The following is a 27,771-nucleotide window of genomic DNA, read 5'->3' as shown; positions in this document are numbered from 1 at the left end:
GCCTAACAACCATTTACAATTACGATTACAATTACGCTACTGCAGAACGATCCTCATAACCCAGCTTACCATTAATTAACGAAAACCCAATTTGATGAAAGGCATAGGTACAATAATCTGGGAACATAACTAATGTTTCAATCTATCTGGGAGATATTCCGCGAGTTCCGAGATAGATTTTGTTATCAAAACTCTGTTTAAGATGCACCACATGCACGAAAGTGCGGAACATTCTAAGTTACCGAAATGCATTTGCGAGATCGTTATTATTATTTGCGACGACAGCTTTTGTAACGAAGATTCGTTTACACTTAGCTACAAGTCGACACAATTTTCCCCGATTATATACGATTGCTTTAATTTTTAATTGGAACGATTGATACCCAGCATATCCTGTAGGAAACATGTATAAAATGATACTGTAAAATGTCAACGTGTATAAAACTTTATTTGGTTCTCGAAATAAAAAACGGGATTACCGCGATTTTATTGCCCCTCCTTGTAGAACGCTCAGATATTTAGACGAAGTAATTAGACCACAACCGTGTTAATAAGCGTTGCCTGAGCGTAGCAATAAGGCAGTAATTAGCTATTAACCATTACTAATTGTAACGCATCGTCTCGAGAAAATATGGGGCGAACGGGACTTCGGGATCCTTAAAGAAGCGGTGAGAAGCGGCGCGCGCAAAATTCTCCGGGAGATCATTTAAATTATTCGTGACAACCTTGTCCCAATTTAACCGCTTTATCTCATTGCGCTCGCACAAAGAGTAGCCCGAAGGAAAGCTACATTTATTGCTACCAAAATGCAATACATACAGGTGCGGCCGTATAATTATCGCGACTGCGAAAGAAATTTCGTTGAACAAGAACGAAACTCGAGACGAGACTCGTTTTCGTACTTTCGCGAGGAGGATCACCTCGTAATTAATTAAAACTTTTCCGGCGTCTGAATAATTGGCGAACCGTCGGTCCAGAAAGAGAAACTATCCTGCTCCCCCACCCCCCTCTCTCCTTTTATTCTTTGATATCACCTCTAAAGCCGTGGGTAATTAATTGAGAGATATAGCGGTGACGTTTGATCAAGTGGTATTAATAGCGAGCCATCTCGAAAGTTAAAATCGACCTCCCCTTATAGCTTGTCTCGAATTTTCGTCTAAAGTGCACCTGCACGTTGCAGCTCGCGAGTCTCTCGCGTATAATACAGCGAACGTTTCCCGCGTGCATTATTAAGTAGTCCGCTACTCACCGATGGCACTTCTGCCGCTGTCGCTCCTGCACCCATAACGCCTCGCCAAAATTATGAGTCCCGCTCTGCACACCGCCCATGGTCGGCACCGCGAAGAGAGACCTGAATAGAAATTCACGTTTAATAGGGACGACGTGCAAAATAATACGCCGGTGTATTTCGTTACGGATGTAAGCGCTCCTCTCGCAAAAACGTTCAAAACGTAGTGCGTGGTGATTGCGCTTGTCGGCGCGTACCTTCGTATTTAGACGGTTCGATTGGAAAATAAATCTCTCGATAAATCTCACCCGTTAAGAGCAGCCTGTACCAAGCGCCGGAGAGAGTAAAAGCGATAAAGTCGAACATTATTAATGGCGGATTATTATTTAACCGCAATCGAGTATTGATTATTGGTCGCCACGCGGGTATATCTCGCGCTCGCGAGCTCTTCCGTCAGGAAGATGCTGGACTGAACGTATCAATATCGTGGAAATCCGCCAAGTGAAACATCCAATAAGTTTGATGCGAACTTGGGTAATCGCCTGGGTGGCGCAAAAAATGCGAACAAGAAATGTAATTTCATTTATAATGGATACACTTGAAATTGTGGCAAGGAACACGAGCGGCAAGAACTTTCAACGTACTCGCTAGTGTTAAATATTCAGAGGAGCAATTACTATAAAATAAATGTACGCGAGGTTCTTAGGACGTGATTAATGGACACCTCGACTCACTTATCACAATTTAAGTTAATCACTCCGTTAGGAGTTTATGACATACTATTACACATACCACAAGTTCAGCTTTCTTGACGCGGGTGGCAAGGGACATACATCTGTTAGCTGTCCGCGTAATTTACATTCACCGTATAATTATGTAATGCGTAATCTCAGTCGGTATAACAACATAATCGGTTAGTATAACAGCGGCATAATCCGTCAGTTTCATACATCTTTAAACAAAGGGGACACCGGCAAAACAATGATGTAAGCCGATGATTCTTTTTCTGCGCTGTTTAGCTACGTAATAGCGGCTGGTCGCATAGACAACGACGTGAAAGGCGTCATTTAGAGATACATTGTCAACCTTATTTTCAGACGTATATTTAGAGCTCGCTCGGCGTTCTACGAGTATAGTAGATTATACAATATTTGCCGAAAGGCTGAGCACGGCGATGCTCAAGAATTTAATGTAAGGAACGCGCGCTCTCTCAGTGCATTTATGCGTGTCTCAGAAAAACATTGAATTTCAAAAAATTCCAAAGAAGTAAAATGAAAGATCTACATGCTGCATATATCATGACATGAGCGGAAAAGTATTGTCTCTATTTCCTCTCATCTACTTCGCTGTTATGTAGTTCTACATAAATTCCAGTCAGTGTTTCTCGTACCGCGACTTGTCCCTAGGTGGCGTAAGCGTCTCGTTTCTCATCAATAAAATTATACTTACTAAGGTATAAATTCGAGGCAGCAAGCCATTCCGACAATTGCGAACCGAGAGATGTTCTAACGTTAACTTTTTCGAGAAAGGGTCTTAACCGTAAGGTTTTGACCTAGAAAGATGAATAAAAAAAAAATACTTGTCTTATATATACCCAGAGTTGGGTAAATTAATATATTTTTTTAATTAAATTAAAGTTAATGGATTATAAAATTAATTTAGTTATACAAGTTACATGAATAAAAAACTAAGGCCCATTTCTACCAACATAGATTAATTTTAATCTCAGTTTAACTTAAAAATTGATTTAGTTAGAACTTTTCAGACAAAAATTAACACTTTTATTTTTATTAACTCATTATTGAAGGACAATAACTTAAACAATTTTGCAATTTAGCTCATTAATTTTATATATAATATTTATGGATTTTTAAAATAAAATAAATAATTTTACATGGCATTGTTTCTCAATAAATTCTAAATATACTGTAAAATTTTGGTTACAGTATTTAATACAGTATTAAATCTGTTTGAGAAACACAAATTTTTCTATTTATTTTTTCTAATTTACTCACGTGAGATATATAATGAATTAAACATGAAAATAAATTCAAGGCAGATGTTTGACATAGAAAGACTCTCAAAGCGTAAGTTCGAAGTATTTTAATTCGTCATTTATATGGATGTGCAATATATGCAGAACAGCGTTAGTCCAATACCTAACCGAGCGATCACGTGCATCTATCTTCAGATACCCTGAGGGAATACTCATATATTATCTATGCATCTCCCAGATGCCTTACTCCCTTCACGTTACGAAAAATTGAGCAGTCTGCATAGCGTAATTCTGCATATCACTTTCAATTAAAATAGCAAATTCATAATATGCATCTTTGCATTCACAAACTGAATATTCTGTAGAATTGGAAATTTAAAAGTTAAATGCCAAATATATTAATAAATCGAGTTATAAAAAAGACCCAAAAGTGGAAAATTTTGAATTGGTGGAAATTTTTAGGACTATATGTATATTTACACACACACACACACACACACACACACACACACACACACACACACACACACACACACACACACGCACGCACACACACACACAAATTTAGAATTGTACTTTTATATAATTTTTTATAAATTAAAATATATGCAAATATAAAATTTGAAACGCCCTTTTTCGTGTAATTCAATATCTTACTTGAAATATAACACTTCTGAGATAATGATACATGTTATCGAGATATCCTAGATAACGCCGACTGTGATCATTATGAGGGGACATCTGATAAGGCATAATGCGACGCTATTGCTAAAAGAGGAAGTGAAACTACAGTATGCCAATCACAGGTACACGCGAACTGTCAGTTAAACAGATTCGATCTGTGAGCCCTAAGATTTTCTTATCAACCATCGCGAGGTGTATGTAACTCAAGCACGAATTACGGGTTCACTCGTCAGGGAGAACGGTGAAAGAATAAATCATTTCGCGCTCGGTAATTTCTTAGACATAAATTTAACTCGCGCAACGCCTTTTTTATGAAATAACCATTTCTCCTTTCGTCCGATTTGATAAGATATTTCCACGTGTCGGGACTTCAGAGACTTTCTAGGTGATCACCGGCGCGTAAATTTCTTCACAATTTGGTCTCTGTTGAAAGTTAAGCAGCAATTAAAAAAAAAAAAAAGAATAGAAAAGCGAGCACGTGTGTGCAAAAGACTTTCTTATAGTTTTCCAAGAATTTTTCTTATCAATCTCTAAAAATTAATTGGGATAAATAAAATCTCGGGAATTAAATTTATGCATATTTACTGAAAAATATTATTTTATTGATATGAAAAGCTTATATACTATATTTTTGAAATACTACTCCACGTGATTGAAGTTAAGTACAGTTATGGACTATACAGAGTGAACTGAATCGTCCTTTTCATATTTATGAGACTATTTAATTCCACGGTAATATATTAATAACATGGTAACTGCATTTACAGAGATTAAAATTATAAGCTTAATATGTGTTCTTTTTATTTTAACTGTGTGCATGTTTGGTTTGCTGTAGTCAAAGTATTCGGAGCGTGTAAAACTCCAAAGTAAACCAGATTTCATTTTAAAAAAAGAAACAGCTACGCTTAAATTTAATAACACGCAAAACTACACGAAATAACTATACTTAACTCCAGAGGTTTAATGCAATGATTGAATAAGTTTTTTATAATACCCGTTTTATAGATACGAAATCGTACCGCGGATGAACTTTACGCGACGATTTATCTAGGCCGTCCCTTTTTTCTCTCTTGTATTGAACCCTTCGATTTATTATCTTAGGAATCCGCGCGAATGTCAATTGCACAATTACTCGGATATTAACGACAGCGATTTCTCGTACGGTGAAGTAACTCGAATAATCAATCCGTAACTCGAATAATCAATCCGGGTGTCATGAAATACCACTTACCCTCGGGAACTTCCCTCGTCGCTCGTCAATTGTACATCTCCAGATAATAATGGCAGGTTCGATTCGTAAGCTTAGAGAAGCTCGAAGAACCTCGGGTTATTATCACAAAAAAAAAAATTTACGATCGCAATGTCAGTTGATTCCACGGTCACGCCACTTATTAATTGAGCAGAATCTTATGGTAGACTGTGGCGGCACAGAAAACTTTACCACCGCGTCGCACCGTGTGATCGTCGGAAGAAGGGAGGCCGGACGGCTAGGTGGTGGTAAATTTCTTACCTCTTCCATCTATGTGCCAGCCTACTGTCAGACGATGCACATCGCGATGCATATGAACGTCTCGTTATTTGCGTGGAGGGAGGCGTATTAATTGTCGGATGTTGCCTGTGGTCGCTTAAGAAACGATCAATTAGCGCGGCACCGAATTCCCATCTGAGATGTTGCGGTTATCGTCGATTGTGGTTACCAATTGCCCCTTCGAATGATCAAGAGATCTTATTTATTGCCGTTTCTCTTTCGAGACAATAACTCTAGAAGACAAACAATCGCCGATTATATATCGCAAAATTTTCGTGTAAACAAAATGGTATATTGATGATGGTATTGTGTATGTATAAATCATATTGTGAATAAACGCAGTCTCTACACATGATTTCATAAACAGAATGCAACAACACGAGTGTGAATTTGTTGCCTATATTTGTATACGACAAATGTTATTGTACACATCTAAATAACACGTTCAAAACGAGATTAATGCAACATGAAATACACTTTTACTTGTTTAAAGAGATTTTTATTAAAAGTCGCGAACAAAAAATAATTTGTTAAAGAAGCAATATTGACTAAAAACGTTATATTTTATCAATTTGTTTTATATATAACACACATAACTTACACACAGTATAAATAATAATAATACAAATATATTTGCATTTTTTAAGATTTATTTGATCGAAAGCGACATAAATCCTTCACCTATCCATCATAAATGTCGATTTCGTGCATCATTTCATTTTATAACAATGTCAAATGTGAGAAATTCACATGTCTATCATAACTCTGATGACGTATCCGCACCGTGTTGACTTAAAAAAAATATTTCCCTATATAACATCTTTTTTTATTATTTAGAGAATATGTTGGACTACAGATTATTTCAAATTTTATTTTGTTTCTTATTTTACAAAACAAAAATATCTCTTTAGGACTGTTTTTGTCGTCCCGTTTCATCCATCTGTCTCTGTAATTTTTTAATATCTTAGAATAGTATGACACTTTAAATGAATCTTTTATTACTTTATTTCTTTATTAGATTAGCGACTTTATCGAATTTAAGCTTCAAAAATTGGCGGTTCTTGATGAAGGCGGTTCTTACGTCAAAAGATACATTTTCAGAGATCGTTAGCACAGGCGGATTAACGCTCGGTTCCGTTCTGCTTACAACGGAAAAGATCTCCGGTCGCGTCCCATTCCGTTCTCCACACTCTAATACCTTCCTCATATCAACGGCTCGTAACCAGGTTAATATAATCCAGCTCTCGATTGCGCGATTATCACGCGAGCGAAGTCGCGGAAACAGTGCACGTGGCCCCGGCAGATCCTTCCTCTTTTCTAGTTTTCAAAATACATTGTGTAATATTTCTAATTTTCTCGTTTAACGAATTACTAGAATGAAATTTATCGTGTAATACTTAAATCGAAGTTAAACAATAAGGTGAAATAAGGAGCGATAATGTAAATAATAATTAAGGATGTATGTGTTACGTCTCAACTTATTCTCAAAAAGTTTTTTAATTTTATAAATTATTTTATTACTACTTTTGAATAAAATTTAAACCTAAACCTGTTATAAGTTTAAAAATTACTTAATTTTTTATTTGCTTTTGATTCTTATGTAAAACTATGTAAGTACTTATTTGCAAATGTTATGGGAAAGTAGCATTACGAATTAAAAAAAAAATTTACATATACTAATAAAACTCTAATAAATGTTTATACAAAAAAAAAACTGGTGTTCTTCTTCACTTCGATTTTAACGTTACAATGCGTTGTAATCGAAGAAAATACATTCGTTTATTGAATTTAGAAAATTCTATTTTATTTTTCATAACTTTATTTGAAATATTATGTGTTGGATATTAAGGAAATCAACTAATTAAGAAAGATCTGATTTTTTTATTAAAAGGCTGCCTGACGATTTGTTATATCCGGAAAATTTCCGTAATTTTGTATGCAGTATGTATGTATAATATAAAGCGAGTATGTAGCGTGTAACTAATGTTTAACGCGTTCTTATAATTGCATTTCGTACATTTCTGTTGCTTTACCGGAACATTATGTTCCGTTCTAACTACGTTATAATTTTAATTGTTGGATAAAACTAATAATTATTAAGTTATAGGAATAAATAGGTTCAAATATCAATTAATCAATATTTTAAGAACTTAACATTGATACTAAGTAAAAATAATTCTGTGCAGCAACACTGTTAGTTTGCACGGTAATTTAATACTATTGAACAGAAGAGATAAGCTAGAGTGCCCGTAACACTAAACATATTTATGTCCGAACTCGAATATTTCTTATCCAAACTTTTAACAATGAGTGCTCGCAAAGTATTCGCGAAACGACCGTAAAATACACGCACGTCTTCTTTCACTTGCAAATCACATTTTCGCCTAGTCAAGGTATCCTCGTGATACACGCGATCGAATACGAATTTGTAGAAAATAGAAACGGCTTTAGAAAATAGAAATAGCTATTAATACTGAAGATTTAAAAAGTTGAGTTATTAGCACTGAAAATCTCTGAAAAAAAAACGCTAAAAAAAGTGAATAAGAGAAAGCAAGAATGTGTTACGAAAAAATATTTACACATGTTTCATAGTCGCTTTTGCAAGATTTTGCTAATTATACTAAAATTCATTACGGTGAAACGTTATTAACATAATTAATTTATTTCCTTACGTGAAGCAAATGCGTGATACATGAATGCGCTTGTTAACAGATGCGCAGGATGTCACCGTGACGTATCATCGGGGACTTCCCAGAATCACGGTGCCTCTTCCATCCAGAAGGGAACATTGCTCGTTCACCATGAAGCCGATTACGCATACCGTCGGCAATTTTTTAGATATGCTGAAGAGGGAGGATCGTGGTATCGATCGAGCGTACATAACGTCGCTAGGTGAGAGATACATCATACAAATTATTCCCACTCAGCGGACTGATTAACCGAAGCGTCGGAGACACGGACGGATCAGATTTAAAATTCTTGCATGCAAGTTTGCCGCAAGATAATGGTCTTGATCGTTTTTTCAGATGGCGTCAGGATATCTTCCAGCAACACGATAGAGTCGCTTTTAGAGGAGGATTTCAAATTATTCGTAAACGATAACGAATACATTGTCTCGCCGCCGTTGCAAGAAAGGTGCACGACAGTGAGTTATCACATAAAGACGAATCTTCTATCGGCTTTATGTTGTTTCTACTAATACAATTCCGAAGCTGCGACGCGTACTACAGAATCTCTAACGATATTTTGAGTGCAATATATTATCGGCAATGTATTTCGGGTCACGCGGGTTTCCCATGTCAAACTGTGTCGCGCATGTATCGACGTACACGTCTTGCGGTTTTACAGGAGGATTTGCAGAAACTTGGGGACGTGCAGGCGCTCGTCGCGCAATTGTACGAGGCGTTCCACGTGCGAGAGTACAGCATCGACATGGAGAGATCTGTCATCGCCGAGCTGGAAGATATTAGGCTACAGCTGGTGCCCATGGAACAGGTAAAAAAGATATGACAAAAACGACATTACTATATATAGATCGCGATTAAACGGCGTACTAAGGGTGCGTTCGGGGAGACGCTATTAGCGCTACCAGCATCAGTCCATCTTCATTACTCATTAAAAGTAGAACAAGGATAAACTGATGCTGATAGCGCTAATAGCGTCTCCCCGAACGCACCCTAAGTGTGCGTATACTAACAATAAGTAGAGCAGTATTTGTCAGGGTAAAGTTAATCTTTAATGGTAACTTTAAATATGACTCACCGACGACCTTTCTATCGCGCGTAAATCGTGAGATTTAAACGCGGGCACACTTCCATTGTCCGTTTTCTCTCATCGCGTCCCGGCTATGGATATTTACGGCTCTTCTTAATTGCCATATTCTTGAGCGTTCTAATTAGCGCACTCGCGTCTCGCACACGCGACCAAACGAGCAGCACGATACTTTTCTAATCCCGTCTTTGTGCACATCGCGCTCATTGTTACGCAACGCGTGTAAGAAGAAAACGTCTTTTTCTCCCCCTTATGAAATAACGAGGTAGGGCAAAAGGTGTCGGTTCAACTTCCACGGTATACTCCCCGGTATATATTCATCCGTCGCGGCCTCATTTTCTCAATTACTTTGAGAACGATGGAAACTAAATTATTTTCCCTGAAATTAATTCACGTTTCCCTGAAAGAAACTTCAGGGAAACGTGAATTACGAGCACGGGGGGATTTTTCATGTTCTCTTAATCATCTTGTTTCAGAAGTTGCAAGAGATACAAAATGCCGCTTACAAGAAGGCGAATTTTTTTATCTGGACGTTCCTAATCATGATGTCTATCCAATTTGGGGCGTTGGCCAGATTAACCTGGTGGGAATACTCATGGGATATAATGGAGCCCGTCACCTACTTCGTCACATACGGCACTACTATGATGTGGTTTATTTATTACCTCGTGACTCGACAGGTTGGTTTTAAGGAATAAAATGTACAGATTGAAATAAATAAAATCTTTGCAATTCAGAAATGGATTGCGCACGACGCGTAACTCGATACAATCAATCACGATTTTTCTTCACTTAGGAATACATGCTGCCGGATGTGTTGAATAGGCGTCATCTAATAGTGCTTCATAGAAATGCGCGAAAGGCCGGTCTCGACATCGCAATGTACAATTCTCTGAAGAATCGCGCATACGAGTTGGAGACCACGCTGAAAATTATTCGTGGCCCTTTGTATGATTACAAGACTGAAAGGGCGCGAAAGCAACGCGCCAGATCAAGCTCCAGCAGCTCAAGATCGCCGAGTTCCTCGCCTAGTCCTAGTCCTAGCCCCGAAAGAGACGTTCCTAAAGTTATACCCGAGCCGAGGAAGTATGCCGAAGAGTATAAGATTTAATCAAGGTGTTAATTAAGGTGTTCAAACGACGAAGCTCGGAATGTAATGGAATCAACGATTACCGATCACTTAAATCGATGTTATCTTCTTCCAATGAAGTACACACTCAGAAAAAAGACTTCCCTTCTCTCGAGTATGAATGCGATGCACTCAGGGTAATTTTCAAGTTCGCAAAATCGGATGGCGAATGATCCGAATTGCGAGACTGAAATGGAGATGTAATTTATTTTTGTGTTTGTGTGCGTTCACGCGAAGGAAACCCGTGTAGCGATATCTCAGATCTCGAGTTAGTCTTCCAAGTAGGATCGGCGGCAACTAACTTTCGTCACGCGCAATGCATTTCTGTCGACAAGTTTGGAAGACGGTAGAGAAAGATACATAGAAGAGAAAAAGAGTATTACACCATACGTCATAAATATCTTAACAATTACTAGATGAGCATTTTTCAGTCTCTAGTTAGCACTCCGAGAAGTGACACATTTCACAAACATTTTATAAAGGTTTTATAATGAAAAATACCTAAAAGATTTAATTTAAGGTATGACGAACGATTAAAATCACGTCATTTTGTATCTTGACTCTCTTTCCGAAAGTGTTCCTGGAAATTGCATTCAGTAAATGTTAAAATATTTATGACACTTACATGTACTAATGTGCTATTTTGATTAACTCTTTGTTGTATTTAGTATAATCAGAAAGTTACATCCAGAGAAATATTAACGGATTATTGTTGTAGATTACCTTATCACTTTACCGGATGATCTTAGCACCAATTCAATCGTTGTCTCTCATACTTGGCTGAATTACATGTAATGAATCTCAATGTAACACACTTGAAACATGTCGAATCATAGCTTTTACGCATTGGTGCAAAGTAAATAATGTTGAATTAAAATAATGGCTTAAATGTAAAAATATAAACGCCTTGACCAACGAAATTTTGACAAAAGATATCAATGAAATGCTCAGCACAGAATGTATATAATTTAATATATATGTATTTCTAAGTATTTTGTTGATTTATTCAACTATGTATTCGATTATGCACATGTTTTTATCAACTCGTACACGAAAGTCTTTACTATGCACCAATGCGTACTGGTGCATTCGATCGAATTCAATCGAATTTAACTACTAATAACAAATAGCTCTCTAAATGACAACCAATGAAATCAGTGAAATAAATGCACTATCTTTCAGTGATAATACACTAATTCTTGATAGTCGAAATCACTAAAAGTCAAAAAATATGCACTGATTATCACAGTATATTATTTGTTGATTATAATTTGGAGGAAGTAGTTTAGATATTAATTGACAAGTGATTTTCTGTTTACGATGTAACATACCTCACGAAAACTGTGAAAAGATTCTACAAAACGGTAAAGTTTTAAGCCACATTGAGTGTAAATTACGTTTACTATTATGTATATAAGACAAAAATGTATTATATGAGCTGTATAATATTAAAAAGTTGTAATTGTAATTACAAATCGCAAACTGTAAATTGATACGTAAAGTAAAAATACATATTTAGTTGTATTTTTTTAATTGCGACTCTATAATTTACAATAACTTCTTATATATACATTTTGTAAGATAAATGAACGTGAGGTTTTCATGTTGCAAATATTTAAAAAAACGTTCTGATGACTGAAAATTGTCATTTATTATGATTATGAATATTTATTATAGTTTGACACGTATAAAATAATTAAAGTTCGTATCAAACTGACGATTGGGATAATTTACTTGCTCTGATTGGTCATATTTCAATCCAATCTCAATCCCAATTGTTAGTCTGATATGGGCTTTATGAATTATTAAAGTGTCATTTTGTATAATCCTTTAAAATAATGTTGTTAATTGTTCGCAAAGTGATATGACACATCGACATAAACGTTACTGTACATATTTACATGTATATATATATATATATATATAGTTTTTCATAAAATCAACGAAATTGCTCTAATCATTAATGATATAATTTAATCAATCTCACATACTATTATTATATCATGCTATATAAGTATCAATACGTAGATTATTGCCCTTCCTCCTATTAGTTCTAGATTTAAATTCTATACTGATATATATATATATATATATATATATATATATATACTCATAGAGAAAATCTATCTATCTATCAGGAACATTCTGATAAAAAATTGTTTATATAAAACGCTATATAACATATATCTATATTTATTTTTTTTCTTATACAATCTTCACACACATTACATACACCACACATAAATACAGAAGAAAAATAATAAAATGACTAATAAAATAATTTTAATAATTTAATGGTTTCTTTCATAAAAGTAAAATTGAATAGATTGTATGTATAGAATGTTCTATATATAATTATTTTTATAATTTTCTTATTTTTTCCTATATATGTTTGAACATTATACAAGAGAACAAAAACATATAGAAATATTTTATATTTGGTTTTTATATGAAATTTTTTTATCAGGATGTAAAATGATTTGAAGATATAGTAAAAAATGTATAATGCTCTCGTTACCTCATGATATATAGTAACACAACTTATAAAAATATGTAACGTTCTTTCAAACTTTATTCTTAAAAATTTCTTAAATCAAACTTTATATATTATAGAGAATCGTTGATCTATGACCAGAGAAATAAAAAAAAACCTACACTATTTAGCATTATTAACTATTAGCTCTTAAAAGAGGCAGCATAATATACTACTATTACTATTATGCTTTTCTACTATTAGACGATTTTCACGAAAGTATCATAATATAAAAATTTGTAGATCACACTTCTAAACAATAGGAACTTATTCTCGCTTTCATAAAATCTATCCGTCCGTTGATGTAGCTTGTTTAGTCTATAACCAGCTTTGTTTTTCTTCTATTAATCTTAATAATTAAAAAAAAAAGGTTTAATGAATTGGTATTCTATAATAATAGCCTGTATTTGAATGAATATATAAAAGCTTTATAATAATTTATCAAAGTTTTAATTAAGTTTGTAACTCTATAATCTTTCATCGAAATAGATTTAAATAAATTTACTATGTTAAATTATTCTAAGAATACTAACATATCTTTTATAATTTTTTGTTTCAAAAAATCACGTAACAATGCAAAAATACGATAAACTTATTTAAAAATGATTAATATTAATCACGTATGAACAAAAAAGAATTAACTATATTCTCTCGTGTAGATAATACACAATCCGGAATTAGAAATAAGATAGAGCTATATATGCTACTAATGTTAGAGGTCAATGCTTTTTACGAACAGGAAACGAACCATAAAAAACATTAACGCGTAGAACCTCATCTTCATCATACGTTTATCTCACTTCTCTCTAGAAAAATGTACGTTTCGTACGAAGAATTTATAGCTTGTAGTGAATAAGAGGCACAATTCTCTAGAGTAATACGAATGAAAGTATCACTTTCCTATCTCTGATCATTACCGCGCAGTTAATTTCCTGAGATATTTTATACTATTCCTAGGAGACATTATATACAATATGAAAAATTTTTGTATATATTATAAATATATTCATATGCACGCATATGTACATTACGCAAACAATTTTCGCGTAATTTTGTGAGCGATATTGCCTTAGCGCATCTTTCCAGCAAGCTTATCGCCTAATTCTCGAGATTGATGCATCACATAGATAATCAAAGTTGGTTACGTTTAAGACCATTGAAGATCTGCATACACGTACAAAATTCACTCCCAGTATAAACGTTAAAGGAAAAGAAGGAAAATCTGTTTGTGAGGTACTCATGGTAATCGCGCAACAATGTTGACTTCATCTCCTGTCAGTTCGCGCAAAGAAATGTTCGAGCACTAAATTACTCACGCAAAAATCACTTCACGACGAATCTCATTTATTTCTCTTACCCAGAAGCACACAATATTTATAAAATATTTATTATATAATTATTTGAGAGAGATTATTTAAATTTTATAAAATATTATAATATATAAATTGTAATCTTAAACAAATTATAAAAGTTTATCATAACTATCATAGGAATATTTACAAAATATGTATGAAATACTTAATTTATGTTTTAATGACATGTTGAATAAATTTGTGATTTTATAAATTATATTTTATGATTTTTTTCTTCATATATATGTATAAAATGTTTATATACTTGTATGAAAAAATATATATATAATAATAAATATTTATTACAAATATTGTGTAGTCTCTGGGTATTATTTCGATATCTATATTTTGTATTAATGTGTACATTTCCATGTTCCAAATCGTGCGAAATTTAGCGAATTTAATTTAAGACCAAGTTCTTAGTACCATTATAAAATTGATAAGTGTACATATAAAGCGCCGTGTGACCGCATGGGCACAAATTTTATTTCTAAGTATTATAAATCTCTGAAAAGTCACACGACGATCAATGTCGACAGTAATTCTCGATAACAAGCGCGCACCTACAAACGTTTATTTATACTTTTACGTGTATTTACGTTATTTACAGTCGATGCATGAGTGTTTATTTAAGCAAAGATGTGCTGTGATTTACGTCCAATGTACTTACTTCCGTGTGAAGAGAAGAGAATCGGAAATAAAATAAAAATATGACAAACTGAAGCACAATTTATTCTCATTTAATCATTAAATATTCCTGTATATTATCTCTATATGCGTATTTTCTTCGGTTTCTCATACAATGCGATTTAACTCGCACAGCTAAATATTCCGGAGATATTACAGCAATGTTGCAACGTTTCTGTAATCGAAATGTTCTATATTATATGAAAATATTTTGTACTAATATTTCTTTATCTTAATTTATTATAATTAATTCGCAATTACAAAAGGTGCAATAAAATTACCTGAAATTGGGTTCGAAGTTTCTCTTTTATATATTTGGACATTTATAATTTATTGCATAAATATAATTTAATTTTGTATATTTGACATAGTATTATATATATATTATTATAATATAATGTTAAAACTCCGATAAAATTATTTAAAATTGGTAAATATAATTTTTATTATAGATTTCGAGATTTATAATTTATAATTTAATTAAACGGATAATAATTTATTGTATTATTTATATTATTTATTTATATTCATTAAAAGAATATACTTTGTACAATTATTTGAATAATAATAAATATAAAATAATTAATACTAAGTATATTTATTTTAATTATAAATTGTTTTCATAAATTTTTTATAAATCTGAACGTAAAAAATATACATGAAAATAAGATTAAGAGAGAATACGTTCAATCGCTGAAAGCTCGCAATGCTTTCTCTTTCATAAAGTTTTGAAACGCATAAAAATAATGCAGATATTTCACGATCTTTCCGCGTTCCAGAACTCGTTGCTCAAAATCGTGGCTGTGAATGTTAGGATACTGGAAAGAAAGCTTCAAATCAAACTTCACAACTTGAATGCTAACACGAAGACTTTATATGTAACTGTACAAAACTACAACTCGGACCAAGTGATCCTCCCCAGCAAACACATATTGTAACAGTTATATAACATAAAAGATTAAGGTTATAATAACAATTGTTACATCTTTACAATATAATTATTATATACCATTCGCCTATAGTTGGTATATAATGTATGTTATAATCCTGTTAAGAAACAATTATATAACTGATAAATGTTAATGTTACGTAAGTTCAATTTGTAACAGTTATATAACATTTTTATATTAAAGTTATATACATTAAAATTGTACCTTTTATAAAATATATAAAAAATACAATTTTAATGTATAAAATTTATAATTGTATTACTACTATAGATAAATATTTAGCTTATAACAGCTGTCTATATACTGCGCTCTCAATTTTTATTTGTATTTGAAATTCGTTTTTTCTTTGTTTTCGGCAATTTTAAGTTTACGGCCACCGATATATTTATTACACTGACAAGGGAACCTCGCAAACCCGAAAATTTTGATTTTAATGAAACTTGGCATAAATGTAGAGGGGGTAAATACACGAATTTAAAAATTATAAATTGGTGCTTATAAATGGTTTAAAGGGTTGAAACCACCCTTCAAAAATTTAGAGTTTTTGCCTTTTCTCGAAATATCTCGTAAACTAAACAAAATATAAAATGTTTCATACAAAAGTTTTACGGCATGAATACCTCTATTTAAATATTCTATTTATTTTTCCCCAAAAAATTTTTTTTTCGAAGAAAAAAAATTTGTTTTAAAAAAAAATTATTTTTAAATAAATAGCATAGTTAAATAGAGGATATTTATACTGAGGTTCCCTTGTGAATTATTGCAAAGAATATATCACATGCCTCGTTGGCCGAATGATGAGGACGCTCACCCAGAATGTTGAGAGATCCAGGTTCCTTTCCTGGCTGGGGTATTATTTTTCGCGATAAAAATTTTCAGTTTTTTTGGAGGAAAGAAGTTTTTATAGATATATGCTTCTAAGCATCAAATTATTAAATTGCTAATAAATTTAATTGTGATATTACGTTTCGTGTAAAGGCTGTGTTTCAAATCCGACAAATTTGCACGCAATTCGCATGGGCTAAAGAACATAAATAAGATTCACACAAGAATTATTATTATTATGCATCAAGATCCGCGTTTGACCGATATCGGCAATTCTTATCGTTAAATTCGAATTTTTATTGGTTCTTTTTATGTTGTTATTATATACATGTTATCAAGTTCATCATGCTATATAATTATAACAGTTATGTAACTACTATGTTTATTTTCTGTGAGGACACGCTATGACATAGGCCAATATTTATAATCAAATCTTATTTCAAGATCGTCTCAAGTAATGTCATAAGATGCCAATACGGCTCTGTGATTGACTGATAGCATCTTAAGACAGTACTTAAGATGATCTTAATAAATATAAGACCCGACTATGAATACCGGCCATAAGGTTGCGCGAGCAAGTAGCATTTGATTCAGTGCACGCGCGCCACTAAGTTGCCGCGCAAAGCGTATATCAATTGTTTTTTGATAGCGTCGTCGCATCGTGGTTGCGTTTGTGGTGGCATTATTTTGTCTTCTTTCGATCGATTGCCATTTTAACGAAATTACTCAGTGATTAGTATTCAATAATTGTGAGATTGGGCATAATATTAGTTCTTCTATTTGACTTCAATATTGATTTGTCGTTCCCAAAAGTAAGAAAGGAATCATATAGTACTCCAAAGAAGAACTTACTTCTCCGGACCACAAAAGAACACTCGGCAAGTATGTATTATCTTACATGAAAAATTTACATTTCGGACTTTGCATTGTAATATTTCCGTAGGATGTCCACAGAGCGTCGAAAGTCTCACTGTTAGATATCTTATGCTAATTTCCTTCTCAGTAACAGTTTTGATTTTTTAGATAGTTTGATTACTGTGGGATTGGAATTAATTCTCCTATTTGACTTCAATACTATTCGTTCCTACGAAGGAAACTATATAATACTCCAAAGAAAAATTTACTTTTCCGGACCGCATACAAAAACCACTCCCGGCAAGTATAATATGTTATATTTATGTATATAGTATTGGTTAACCTACAAGAGTAATATTCATTTTTCGTGTATATATATTATTTAACTCTTTGTAATTAATTGTTATCCAGTCTTATTTTTTATTTATTGGTATTTATAAGTACATTGATTGCAGCTATTCGAATCTTTGTTTTTTTATTCAATTTTATTTGGCTCGAATAATTATCATATAGTTTGGTGACACTTCATTAAATAACTGGGATAATTTTAATTCATGTGCATATAAAATCTTTTAGCTTTGCTCTTTTAAATTCCGTTGAATATTACGTCGATTTCTACATATATATTTTCGTCATCTCACTGTTAGATATCTTATGCTAATTTCCTTCTCAGTAACAGTTTTGATTTTTCAGATAGCTTGATTACTGTGGGATTGAAAATATTAATTCTTCTATTTGACTTCAATACTGTCCGTTCCTACGAAGGAAACCATATAATACCCCAAAGAAAAATTTACTTTTCCGGACCGCATACAAAAACCACTCCCGGCAAGTATAATGTTATATTTATGTATATAGTGTTGGTTAATCTGCAAGAGTAATATTTATTTTTGTGTATATATATTATTTAGATATATTATTATATATCTTTGTAATTAATTGTTATCGTCTTATTTTTTATTTATTGGTATTTATAAGTACATTGATTGCAGCTATTCGAATCCTTGTTTTTTTATTCAATTTCATTTGGCTCGAATAATTACCATACAGTTTGGTGACACTTCGTTAAATAACTGGGATAATTTTAATTCATGTGCATACAAAATCTTTTAGCTTTGCTCTTTTAAATTCCGTTGAATATTACGTCGATTTCTACATATATATTTTCATAATTTCGGTATTAGATGCGAATTTTCTTTCTTAATTAGTTATTGTTATTGCTTTATTCTAAAATTTGACTTTGGAAATCTGAAAATGATTTCTCATTCATATTTGTGTCTTTTTATTAATAATTGTTTCATATAATTATCTAATTTTATCCTTTTATATTTATATATTTTTTTTTTATTTTTATTAGCAACATGTCCAAGAATTACCATTGTTTATCAAAAAGGCGTAAAAACCAAATAATTTCATTAAATATTTTAAAATTAGATAAGGAGAAAACTGCAGATATACATGAGAAGCCTTTAAAAACTGATTTTGATATAAAAATGCGTACAGAGGCAAATTCAGAGTTTGTGATTTCTTCAAATGAGGCTTGTGCTAATTTCTCTGTCAGTAGTAATTTTGACTTTTCAGATAGTAGTTTTAATGATAGTTTTTCTAATGACATCTCAGACACATCAATATGTAATAATTATGCACTATCTGATGCCTTAACCGAGTCGATCGATTTTGAAAACGAAGATTTAGTGGAAGATAAAAAAGATTCTTGTACTTTAGAAGATTTGCGAAATTTAGTTTCGGATTGTTGTATTCCACAAAGCACTGTTGATAAACTTCTTCTCATTCTGCGAAAACATGTGCGCAATGATTTACCCCGCAATTGTAGAACGTTAATGAAAACGCCACGTAATATTTCCAAACAAATATCTTCTGTTAGTGGCGGCAATTACATACATTTCGGATTGTCTTTAGGTATAAAACGTTCTATACTCAAATATTGTCGAATAATGCCTCATGAAATAAAACTAAATATTAATATCGATGGTCTTCCTTTGAGTAAGAGCTCAGGCAGTCAATTTTGGCCTATTCTTGGTGCAATTGAACTTGACAATCTTCATACAGAGCCTTTTGTGATTGGTATGTTTCACGGAATAACCAAACCAAATAATGTGAATGATTTTCTTCGCCCTTTTGTTGATGAAGCGCGTATTGTTCTTCGAGATGGTATTTCGTCAGATAATCAAGATTATCATTGTAAAATCAGAATAAATGCAATATTGTGTGATGCACCTGCTAAATCGTTAATTACTTGTACGAAAGGCCATGCAGGGTACTTTTCATGTTCAAAATGCGTACAAGAAGGTGATTTCATATGCAATCGAGTGGTATATCCCGAAATTAATTGTATGTTAAGAACAAATGAATCATTCCGTACTCGTAATCAATCTGATCACCATACAGGTGATTCAATTTTAGAAAGTCTTGATATAGATATGGTTTCACAAATACCTCTCGATTACATGCACCTTGTTTGTTTAGGCTCAAGGCGTTTATTACAATTTTTCGTTAGGGGTCCAAAAAATGTAAGATTGTCAAGTGATGCAATTCGTATTATTGATCAATACCTAATTGACATAAGGAAATTTGTAATTAAAGAATTTGCAAGGCTGCCAAGAGGATTGTTATTTATCGACAGATGGAAAGCCACGGAAATTCGACTTTTTTTGCTTTACATAGGTCCAGTTTTATTAAAATCATTTTTATCGGATGATTATTATAATCTTTTTTTATCGTTTGCAATAGCTATTCGTATTTTAGCCGATCCAGAACGATGCCTATCTTTAAACGATTTTGCACATTCTTTGCTAATTTGGTTTATTTCTAACTATGGAAATGCATTTGGCTTCGAATATCTTTCGCATAACATACATAATTTAGAACACCTTGCAAATGATGTAAAAACGTTTGGAAGTCTCGATACTTTCAGTTGTTTTAAATTTGAAAGTTACATGCAAAAAATTAAAAAGCGAATTAAAAATTGTGGTAAACCATTGGAAGAATATTCAAATCGTTTTTTCGAATCAAATCGACTTCCGCCCGAACAACATTATTTAAAATCTTATCCAATTATTCATTATTCGAAAACAGCTCACATATTGGACAATAATATATCTTATTTAGAATTTAATGGCTTTAGCGTTTTTACAACAGAAAATGAAAATTGTTGTTTGTTGGAAGATAATTCTTTAGTTTTAGTTTCAGAAATAATTCAAGATAGTAAAAATATTCCATATGTACGTGTAAAACGCATTTTAGTAACGGAACCATTTTTTACCACTCCTTGTAATTCTAAAGAACTACTGGGCATATGTACATTTTCAAAAACAAGTCCTGTCATTGTAGAAAAATTGCTGGCTACAAAAATAAAAAGAAAATGTTTAAAACTGAAACATTTTAATTTGCACGACACGTACGTAATAATTCCACTTTTGCACTCACATAAATAAAATTATTTTTATCTTGTATTAATTTCATCTTGTAATATTTAATTTCATCAAATCATGTATATTTTTTTACTCTTTATTCTGTAATGATATTTGAACCTTATGCATTTCTTCTCTTAAGGTTCCTTCTGACTCACTGACTCACTACTATCTCAGAATGTGACGTCAGAAACGAGAAAATATACAATAAAAATTTTTGCGAAATATATTATAAATGGAAAAATGTTTTAATAAAATAACAATTGCAATGCGATAGAATCAACTTGTAAATTATACCAAAAATTATCTTTTTGTTTTGAAAAGAAATTTAATCTTATTTATTTCTATATATTGTTAATTTGACAGATATCATAGCTATGAACGTAGCTTATTTTGTTTTTGGTTATCTTTCGTTTCCAAATATATGGTTATTTATTAATCATTAAAACAAAAGAAAAATTTTCAGTATATTTTACAATCTTTTACATCAGTCGATTCTATTAAATCCAAATGTTGTTTTATTGAAACATATTTCCATTTTAATATATTTTGCAAGAATTTTTATTGTATATTCTCTCGTTTCTGATATTATATTTTGAGATAGTAGTTTTGAGTTAGCAGGAGCCTTAAAAATTAAATTTTCAACTCTGGGCAAAGGACGACTTATTTAATTCTCTACAATTATGATTCTTCTTTTCTTCTTCTTCAATGACACTACTGTTTAAAGTCGAATAGTAGTGGCCTCCTGAAATTTGGCCTTCTAGATATCTACATTTTTGCATCCGCATTCTCCGTGTCCTCCCATTTCATCTTCAATCTTTCCCATACAAAATTATTGCCGATTACAAAATTATTGAGTAGTCTTGTGATCTGAAAACATTGCCCGACCCACGGAAGCGTAATGCTTATATATTTGTAGTTTAGGTGTTCTGTGCGATATAACTCGTGATTATATTTTATTCTTCATATATCCTTTTTCTGTATCGGGCCATAAATTTTTGGCAGAATTTTTCTTTCAAAAGCGTCCAAAATGTCTGCAATTTTTTCGTAATTGATCATACTTCACATTCGTGAGCAACCATGCTGCGTATTAATGTTTTATGAAACATAACTTTAGTTTTATGAAACATCTCACGATGACGATTGATTTCTTTATATTTTACTCGAAAATTGTAATTAATTTTAGATTTTCTGATATCATTTATAATAACTTATTTTCTCTTCAAATATTTATGTCATGCGTATTCAATACTCGAATGAGTTAATAATTCATTCGTTCATTCAAACATTTAATATACTATAGCAAATTTCTGACTTTGTATATAAATAATTAGTATATGAATATAAAGTTTGCACATAATTTCAGATAAAAATATGACAGACACAAGAAAGATGTGGGCAGTTGTCCAATTCATATGTGATGAGTTTTTCGGAGATTCCATCGAATTGGATCAAGCCTAAGCCTAATACAAAAAATAAAGCTACTTGTTGGTGGCCAGTGACAAAAAATGTAAGTTCGTTGATCGAACACCGCACCGAACCCAACACACAACAATGGAATTCATTTGATATCAAAATTATCAAATATTGCTGTAAGTAAACTGACAATGAGTTTAACAACATCTCTTATACTTTTATTTCTTGTTACACACACACACACACACACACACACACACACACACACACACACACACACACACACACACACACACATTTTTTGTATTTCTTTCTTTTATATACGCATGTATTCATAATTTATAACTTGCACACAATACAACTTTTAGTTTTCTCTAACAATTTTCTATACGATAAACACATTCAAAGAATCAAGAACTTCTCATAGTATATATACAAGTTTCTCGCAGCCTTATTGAGAAACTACGGTAAACACATACTGTGCAAAAATTTGCATAGTGTAAGCGAGCGACCTGTTCTTTAAAATAGCCGTATATTTACTTTGAGCTATAATTAAACGAATCACTCGCTCGTTTAGTTATTCCAAATTTTATCAATGACTTTTAATAAGAATTTCATTCGTAGACTCACCTGTCGCGACTAATTTGCCTCACTACCGACTAACTGTATTATTTTTTATAGCATCACTTGCAACTGCAAGGAAAGCAGCTGCAAACGCTAATTACACAACAACAGAAGAGGATGGTCAGTTACTTGGAAGAGGTCAGCGAAAATTTAGAAACAATTATTTGGAAAGTAATTCGGAGGAAGAGCAAGAGACCGATGACGATGAGGAAGAGGCAAGCCAAAACAAAGAAAACAGTCAAAAACTAATTTCCAAAAAGAAAATTATAAAGCATGCAAAACGAAGTAAATTTACATTTAAAATTATTTTTATACTTATATATTCAATATTCCAGACCCTTTCAAGCAAGCAAAATGTTAGCAGCATGCATGCAAATTGGTAGCAAATTTGATCAAAATTTCACATTCTGTCGACAGAGCTTGTTGACAGGCAATGTAAGCAGATTGGCAGCAGAAATTGTGCAGTCTGCAAGCTGAGTAAATGTGCTACCAATATGCGCACATACTTTACGCGCAGGATTTCTGCTGCGAATCTGTTCACATTATCTGTGCAGCTAGACTCTGCCACATTTCTGACAACAGTTTGACAACACCATATGATAAAGTAGCTTTTGTGTGAAATTTTATTGCTTTTCTGATTATAAATTTACTACAGCCTCTGCTCAGAATTTGTCTGCGCAGATTTGGCTATCTGGTTTAATTACATGTGTTATATTTTGTATTTACAGCTATTAATAAGTCTACTTTTCTTACGTCTATGCCAGTTTATTCGAATATCATAAATCCGCCAAAAATATTGGCTACTGCAAAGAATTCTGAAAGTGTATCTGACAATGAGATGAGGATTGAGGATAGCGCTGCATTATTAAAAACAAGTAATTTTTTAATGCATATATCTTAACATGTAGATTTTGAAAATATTCAGAGAATATTAAAGAAGATAGAGAATATTATAAAAATATTTTCTGTACCCTGATAACACGATCTGATAGTTCAGATACATCCCGAAGAAGTGCGGAAAAAATCTAAACTTGCGACAGAAGTGCATAATATCTGTTATTGAATGAATACTTACTGTACTATTGCAGCAGTCTGCTGTCAGTACTCATTCAATAATAGATATTATGCACCTCTGTTGCAATTTTGGACTGTTTTTTGCACACTTCTTCGGGACATATCTGAAATATTAGATTGTGTTACCAGGATATATTCTCAGAGCATTCTCGGTACATTTATAATGTCATGTTAGAGTAATATTTGAGTGTATTTTAAAAAGATTCTGAATATCTCTATATTCGTTGTAATTACGATAATTTAATGGTCGTAATTTGGAATTTAAAATAGAACTTAAGAGTCTTATCTAATAGATATAATGTTTTGTTTTATTTCTTTATTATTTTACTTTACTTTATTATTTTAAATTAATTAAAATTTTATTAAACTTAATAAGCTAATAAATAAAATTTTTTAACCCTTAAATGCATCATGTTGCCATTTGGCAACATGCCATATCTAGGTGGGTAGCGTTGAGCGTATGTACGAAAACGACTAAGCACACATTGTAGTCGATTGCCTACATACCGCTCGAGTGTTTTCCGTCACGCTGTGCGAAAAAAATAAAAAAAAATAAAAAAAAACAAAAAAAACAAAAAAAAACAATAACAAAAAAACAATAACATGGAATTTTTTTCTTATTTTTCCCTTATTGTGCTCCTTTTATTGTATCATATTGAGCTGAAAATTCATTAAAAAAAAAAATCATGCATTTAAGGGTTAAATTTAAATTTTACAGATGATGACCAACCTGTGGAAATAATTTCGAAACAACCTGATACAGTTACTATGAATCCCGTTTTAGACTTGAATTTAGAAAATGTGCCAATTATTGATATTGCTCATGGAAATGATATATGCCAAATGTTACAACGTATTGAAGGTAATTGATTAATCGTTTCCATACCAAATATTTATTGTCTATAAGTGCGTGAATATAATGTATTATAGTTTACGTTTATATTTTTATTTTAATTGCAGATAAATTGGATAAAATATTGAGAACAGAGGTTTCTGTGAAAAGTGAATTGCGAAACATATCTCACAGATTAACAAATCTTGAGGTACTAAGAGGACCAGTAGAGACTGTTGATAATGATAACGCTGACGTAATAACGGAGTTATTACCATTATCGAATATAGATAACATTAAAATGTTTGAAAATTTTATAAAACCAAACGAAGTAGCAACATCACAGTTTGTAAGTATATTTATATTATACTGTATACTTTGTTATTTAGCATTTATAACATTCTGTGCATTTATAACTTTTTTTATTGTTTTAAATTTTAATTTTCAAAAACAATCGGAAAATTTTAATATTAAATTTAACAGTTTTCTTTTATAGTTCTCTTTATTTTTATTTTCTATATTTAATATTTTACTGTAATTATATTTAAAAAAAATGTATTTTATATTAATATAATATATTTAATGTTTTATAGAAAAAAATAATAATGAAAATTGGAGGAAATACACCACGCTTGACAATTCATCGAACTCTAGAAAGAGTGTTTACTAATAAATGTGCCTTGGACTGCTCGTGGAAGGGAGTGAGAGCAAATTTCAGAGTATGTGATCTACACTTCATGAAAATGATAAAAAGTAAGAGTTTTATATTTGTGTGTAAATCTTTCAAATTTTGATAGAAGATATAAATTATTTTTTATATTTTATGTGAATCTTGTATGAGTAATCTTGTATTAATCTCCCATTTTTCTAACTTTATGATATAAAATTATATTATATATATATATATAGAAACAATTTTTTAATGAAAAGAAAAAAAGGGAAATTTGTCACCGTTTGTTTTCTTTTCTTAGTAAATTATCATTTTACCAGAAAAGTGGAATCTAATGAGAAAATGCACTTGGTTGCACTTCAGTGGTTGTTTATTTTACTACCAATAATTGACTTTTGTCTTTATGCTTTATGCTTTTCTGCCAAAGTGTAAAATTCAGAGTTAAAAAAGTTAAATTGGAGTCTTCAACGATCAAACCTTTGTTTAAAGCCTGGAAAATAATGATAAACATTTTACAAATATATTTAAATTTGAATATATAATTTGTATCCGTATTATATTCAAATTTACACATATTTGTATGATTTTCTTCGTATTTGCAAAAATCATTAAACAGAAAGGATCGAGTTTATAAGCAATGATTTAAATATCTTGACTTTCTTGCAAAAAATGAATAATCAGTTTTTTAACAAAACTATTCTTATGTCCGATGTCTTCTATTAAATATCACACAATTAATTTTTTTTTTCAGATTCTGTTTGCTCCACTTATTCTACTTTAACTGAAGCAGAATTTGAGGCAACAGCAGCTGAATGGTTTCGTTTCGCTAAACAGCGAGCTGCTCGGGAAGAGAAGAGGTCTAATTTACAACAGCTTCCAGCACCAGTAGATCAAGAAAATAATTAAGAAAAAGAAACAATGATTATATTATATATCTTATATAGTTTATAATTTTTATAATATTCTAAAATATAATATTTAGTTTATGAAAGTTTATAAACGTTATAAATGAATAAATAAATTTAACTGATTCTAAAAAATTCAAAATTTGTTATATACATTTATATACCTTAATGTAATTAAATAATATTAAAAAATACATAATATTACTATAATAGATATGTAACATTTATATAATATTAAATACACTTAATTTTATAATATTTATACTGTAGTAATGTAACAAAAATATAACATTTAGATAACACATATAATTACAATAAAACAATAATATAATTTATATAACGACAGTATAACGATTATATACGGAAAAATATAATGATTATATAATATCGGTTATACCATTGAGTGGGAAATTATTACTAACAAGAACGTAACATGTTGCAACCATGTTATATAACCTATTATATTCTAGTATTTTTAAATATATAATTGTTATAGTAGTGTTATGAATGTGTGTTTGCTGGGTCGAGAACCGCCTTGACTTGACGCGTTCCCTTCTCGACGGAAAGTGCCGGCTTGGAGCACATGCCCGGAGTTCGCCGAACCAATGTACAGTTAGCAAACAAATATAAAATTATTAAAAGTTATTTTATTCAATCGTTTGGAAATCATTTGAAAACATTTAAAAAAACTTTTTAGAATTTACGAAACCATAGAATAATCACAATTAATTCTAATTAATTAATTTAAGCGTATATCCATATAAAAAATGTGGACTACGTTCATATTTTTCTTATTTAATTTACTTTGTAATTAATTTTAAGGATATGAATACGTTCTATTAATTTTTTACATTTTACAAATTTATGTGTGTATTAAACTTTATATAACAAGGATAGTTAAATAACGACCAAAACATCTATTGATTATGAAATAAAGTATTTAGATACGAAGATTTCCAAGCTCTTTCAGCCCTTTCTATTTTCATTAGTGATTGTAAAAATCTATTGAGCTTAATTTAAATTGTTTAAATTATTATAAAAATGTAAATTATTAAGTGGCTTCCACGCCACCCATGAGGTGCCACTAATAGCGCGTTAGGTTTTTTTACGTGGACCTTCGCCAGTAGCCCTATTATACCACATTTAAAATTTTTTAATTTTTAACACATCTAATATCGGCTTAAATATAAAAAATTAAGTGCGGTTTGATTATCGTTTAAAGAGAAATCTCAACTTTAAGAGCAAAAATAAAATTTTTGGAGAAGCAGTTGGCTCTAAATC

At 31.6% G+C, this 27,771-nt stretch overlaps 4 protein-coding genes across 4 annotated transcripts in view; 3 read left to right on the top strand and 1 right to left on the bottom strand.

The window, feature by feature from the left end:
- Positions 1–8,108, bottom strand: part of LOC105829053 — a 30,578-nt gene extending 22,470 nt beyond the window's left edge. The window contains exons 1-2 of the mRNA XM_028189337.2: positions 5,140–8,108; positions 1,250–1,351 (exon numbers count right to left, since the gene is read on the bottom strand). Coding sequence (XP_028045138.2) covers positions 1,250–1,329 — 80 coding nt within the window. The 5' untranslated portion in view covers positions 1,330–1,351; positions 5,140–8,108. The remainder of the gene's footprint in view (positions 1–1,249; positions 1,352–5,139) is intronic.
- LOC105827823 (calcium uniporter protein, mitochondrial) overlaps positions 1–11,869 on the top strand; it is a 55,607-nt gene extending 43,738 nt beyond the window's left edge. Inside the window, exons 3-7 of the mRNA XM_028189343.2 lie at positions 8,149–8,328; positions 8,463–8,581; positions 8,785–8,931; positions 9,684–9,887; positions 10,004–11,869. Of these exons, the coding sequence (XP_028045144.1) occupies positions 8,149–8,328; positions 8,463–8,581; positions 8,785–8,931; positions 9,684–9,887; positions 10,004–10,318 (965 nt within the window). The 3' untranslated portion in view covers positions 10,319–11,869. The remainder of the gene's footprint in view (positions 1–8,148; positions 8,329–8,462; positions 8,582–8,784; positions 8,932–9,683; positions 9,888–10,003) is intronic.
- Positions 11,870–17,230: 5,361 nt separating this feature from the next.
- Positions 17,231–18,693, top strand: LOC118644660. Its single transcript, XM_036283655.1, has 4 exons — positions 17,231–17,248; positions 17,421–17,565; positions 17,707–17,838; positions 18,232–18,693. Exons 1-4 carry the CDS (start codon positions 17,231–17,233, stop codon positions 18,417–18,419), a joined length of 483 nt encoding a protein of 160 aa, XP_036139548.1. The 3' UTR covers positions 18,420–18,693.
- Positions 18,269–26,577, top strand: LOC118644834. Its single transcript, XM_036284475.1, has 8 exons — positions 18,269–18,366; positions 22,336–22,561; positions 23,067–23,294; positions 23,738–23,884; positions 24,802–24,945; positions 25,044–25,264; positions 25,509–25,668; positions 26,337–26,577. Exons 2-8 carry the CDS (start codon positions 22,390–22,392, stop codon positions 26,489–26,491), a joined length of 1,227 nt encoding a protein of 408 aa, XP_036140368.1. The 5' UTR covers positions 18,269–18,366; positions 22,336–22,389; the 3' UTR covers positions 26,492–26,577.
- Positions 26,578–27,771: the final 1,194 nt, after the last annotated feature.

This window comes from Monomorium pharaonis, chromosome 3 (genome assembly GCF_013373865.1).
Source record: "Monomorium pharaonis isolate MP-MQ-018 chromosome 3, ASM1337386v2, whole genome shotgun sequence".
In the NCBI taxonomy this organism is placed as follows: domain Eukaryota; kingdom Metazoa; phylum Arthropoda; class Insecta; order Hymenoptera; family Formicidae; genus Monomorium; species Monomorium pharaonis.
This window is presented reverse-complemented; position numbering and strand designations above follow the sequence as displayed.

Coding starts and splice junctions, on each gene's coding strand:
- LOC118644660 (XM_036283655.1), top strand. Junction 17,566..17,706: donor CACAAAAGAACACTCGGCAA/GTATGTATTATC, acceptor TTGATTTTTTAG/ATAGTTTGATTACTGTGGGA. Junction 17,839..18,231: donor GCATACAAAAACCACTCCCG/GCAAGTATAATA, acceptor TTGATTTTTCAG/ATAGCTTGATTACTGTGGGA.
- LOC118644834 (XM_036284475.1), top strand. CDS start 22,390: ATGAGTTTTTCGGAGATTCCATCGAATTGGATCAAGCCTAAGCCTAAT. Junction 22,562..23,066: donor CAAAATTATCAAATATTGCT/GTAAGTAAACTG, acceptor TATTTTTTATAG/CATCACTTGCAACTGCAAGG. Junction 25,669..26,336: donor CTTCATGAAAATGATAAAAA/GTAAGAGTTTTA, acceptor TTTTTTTTTCAG/ATTCTGTTTGCTCCACTTAT.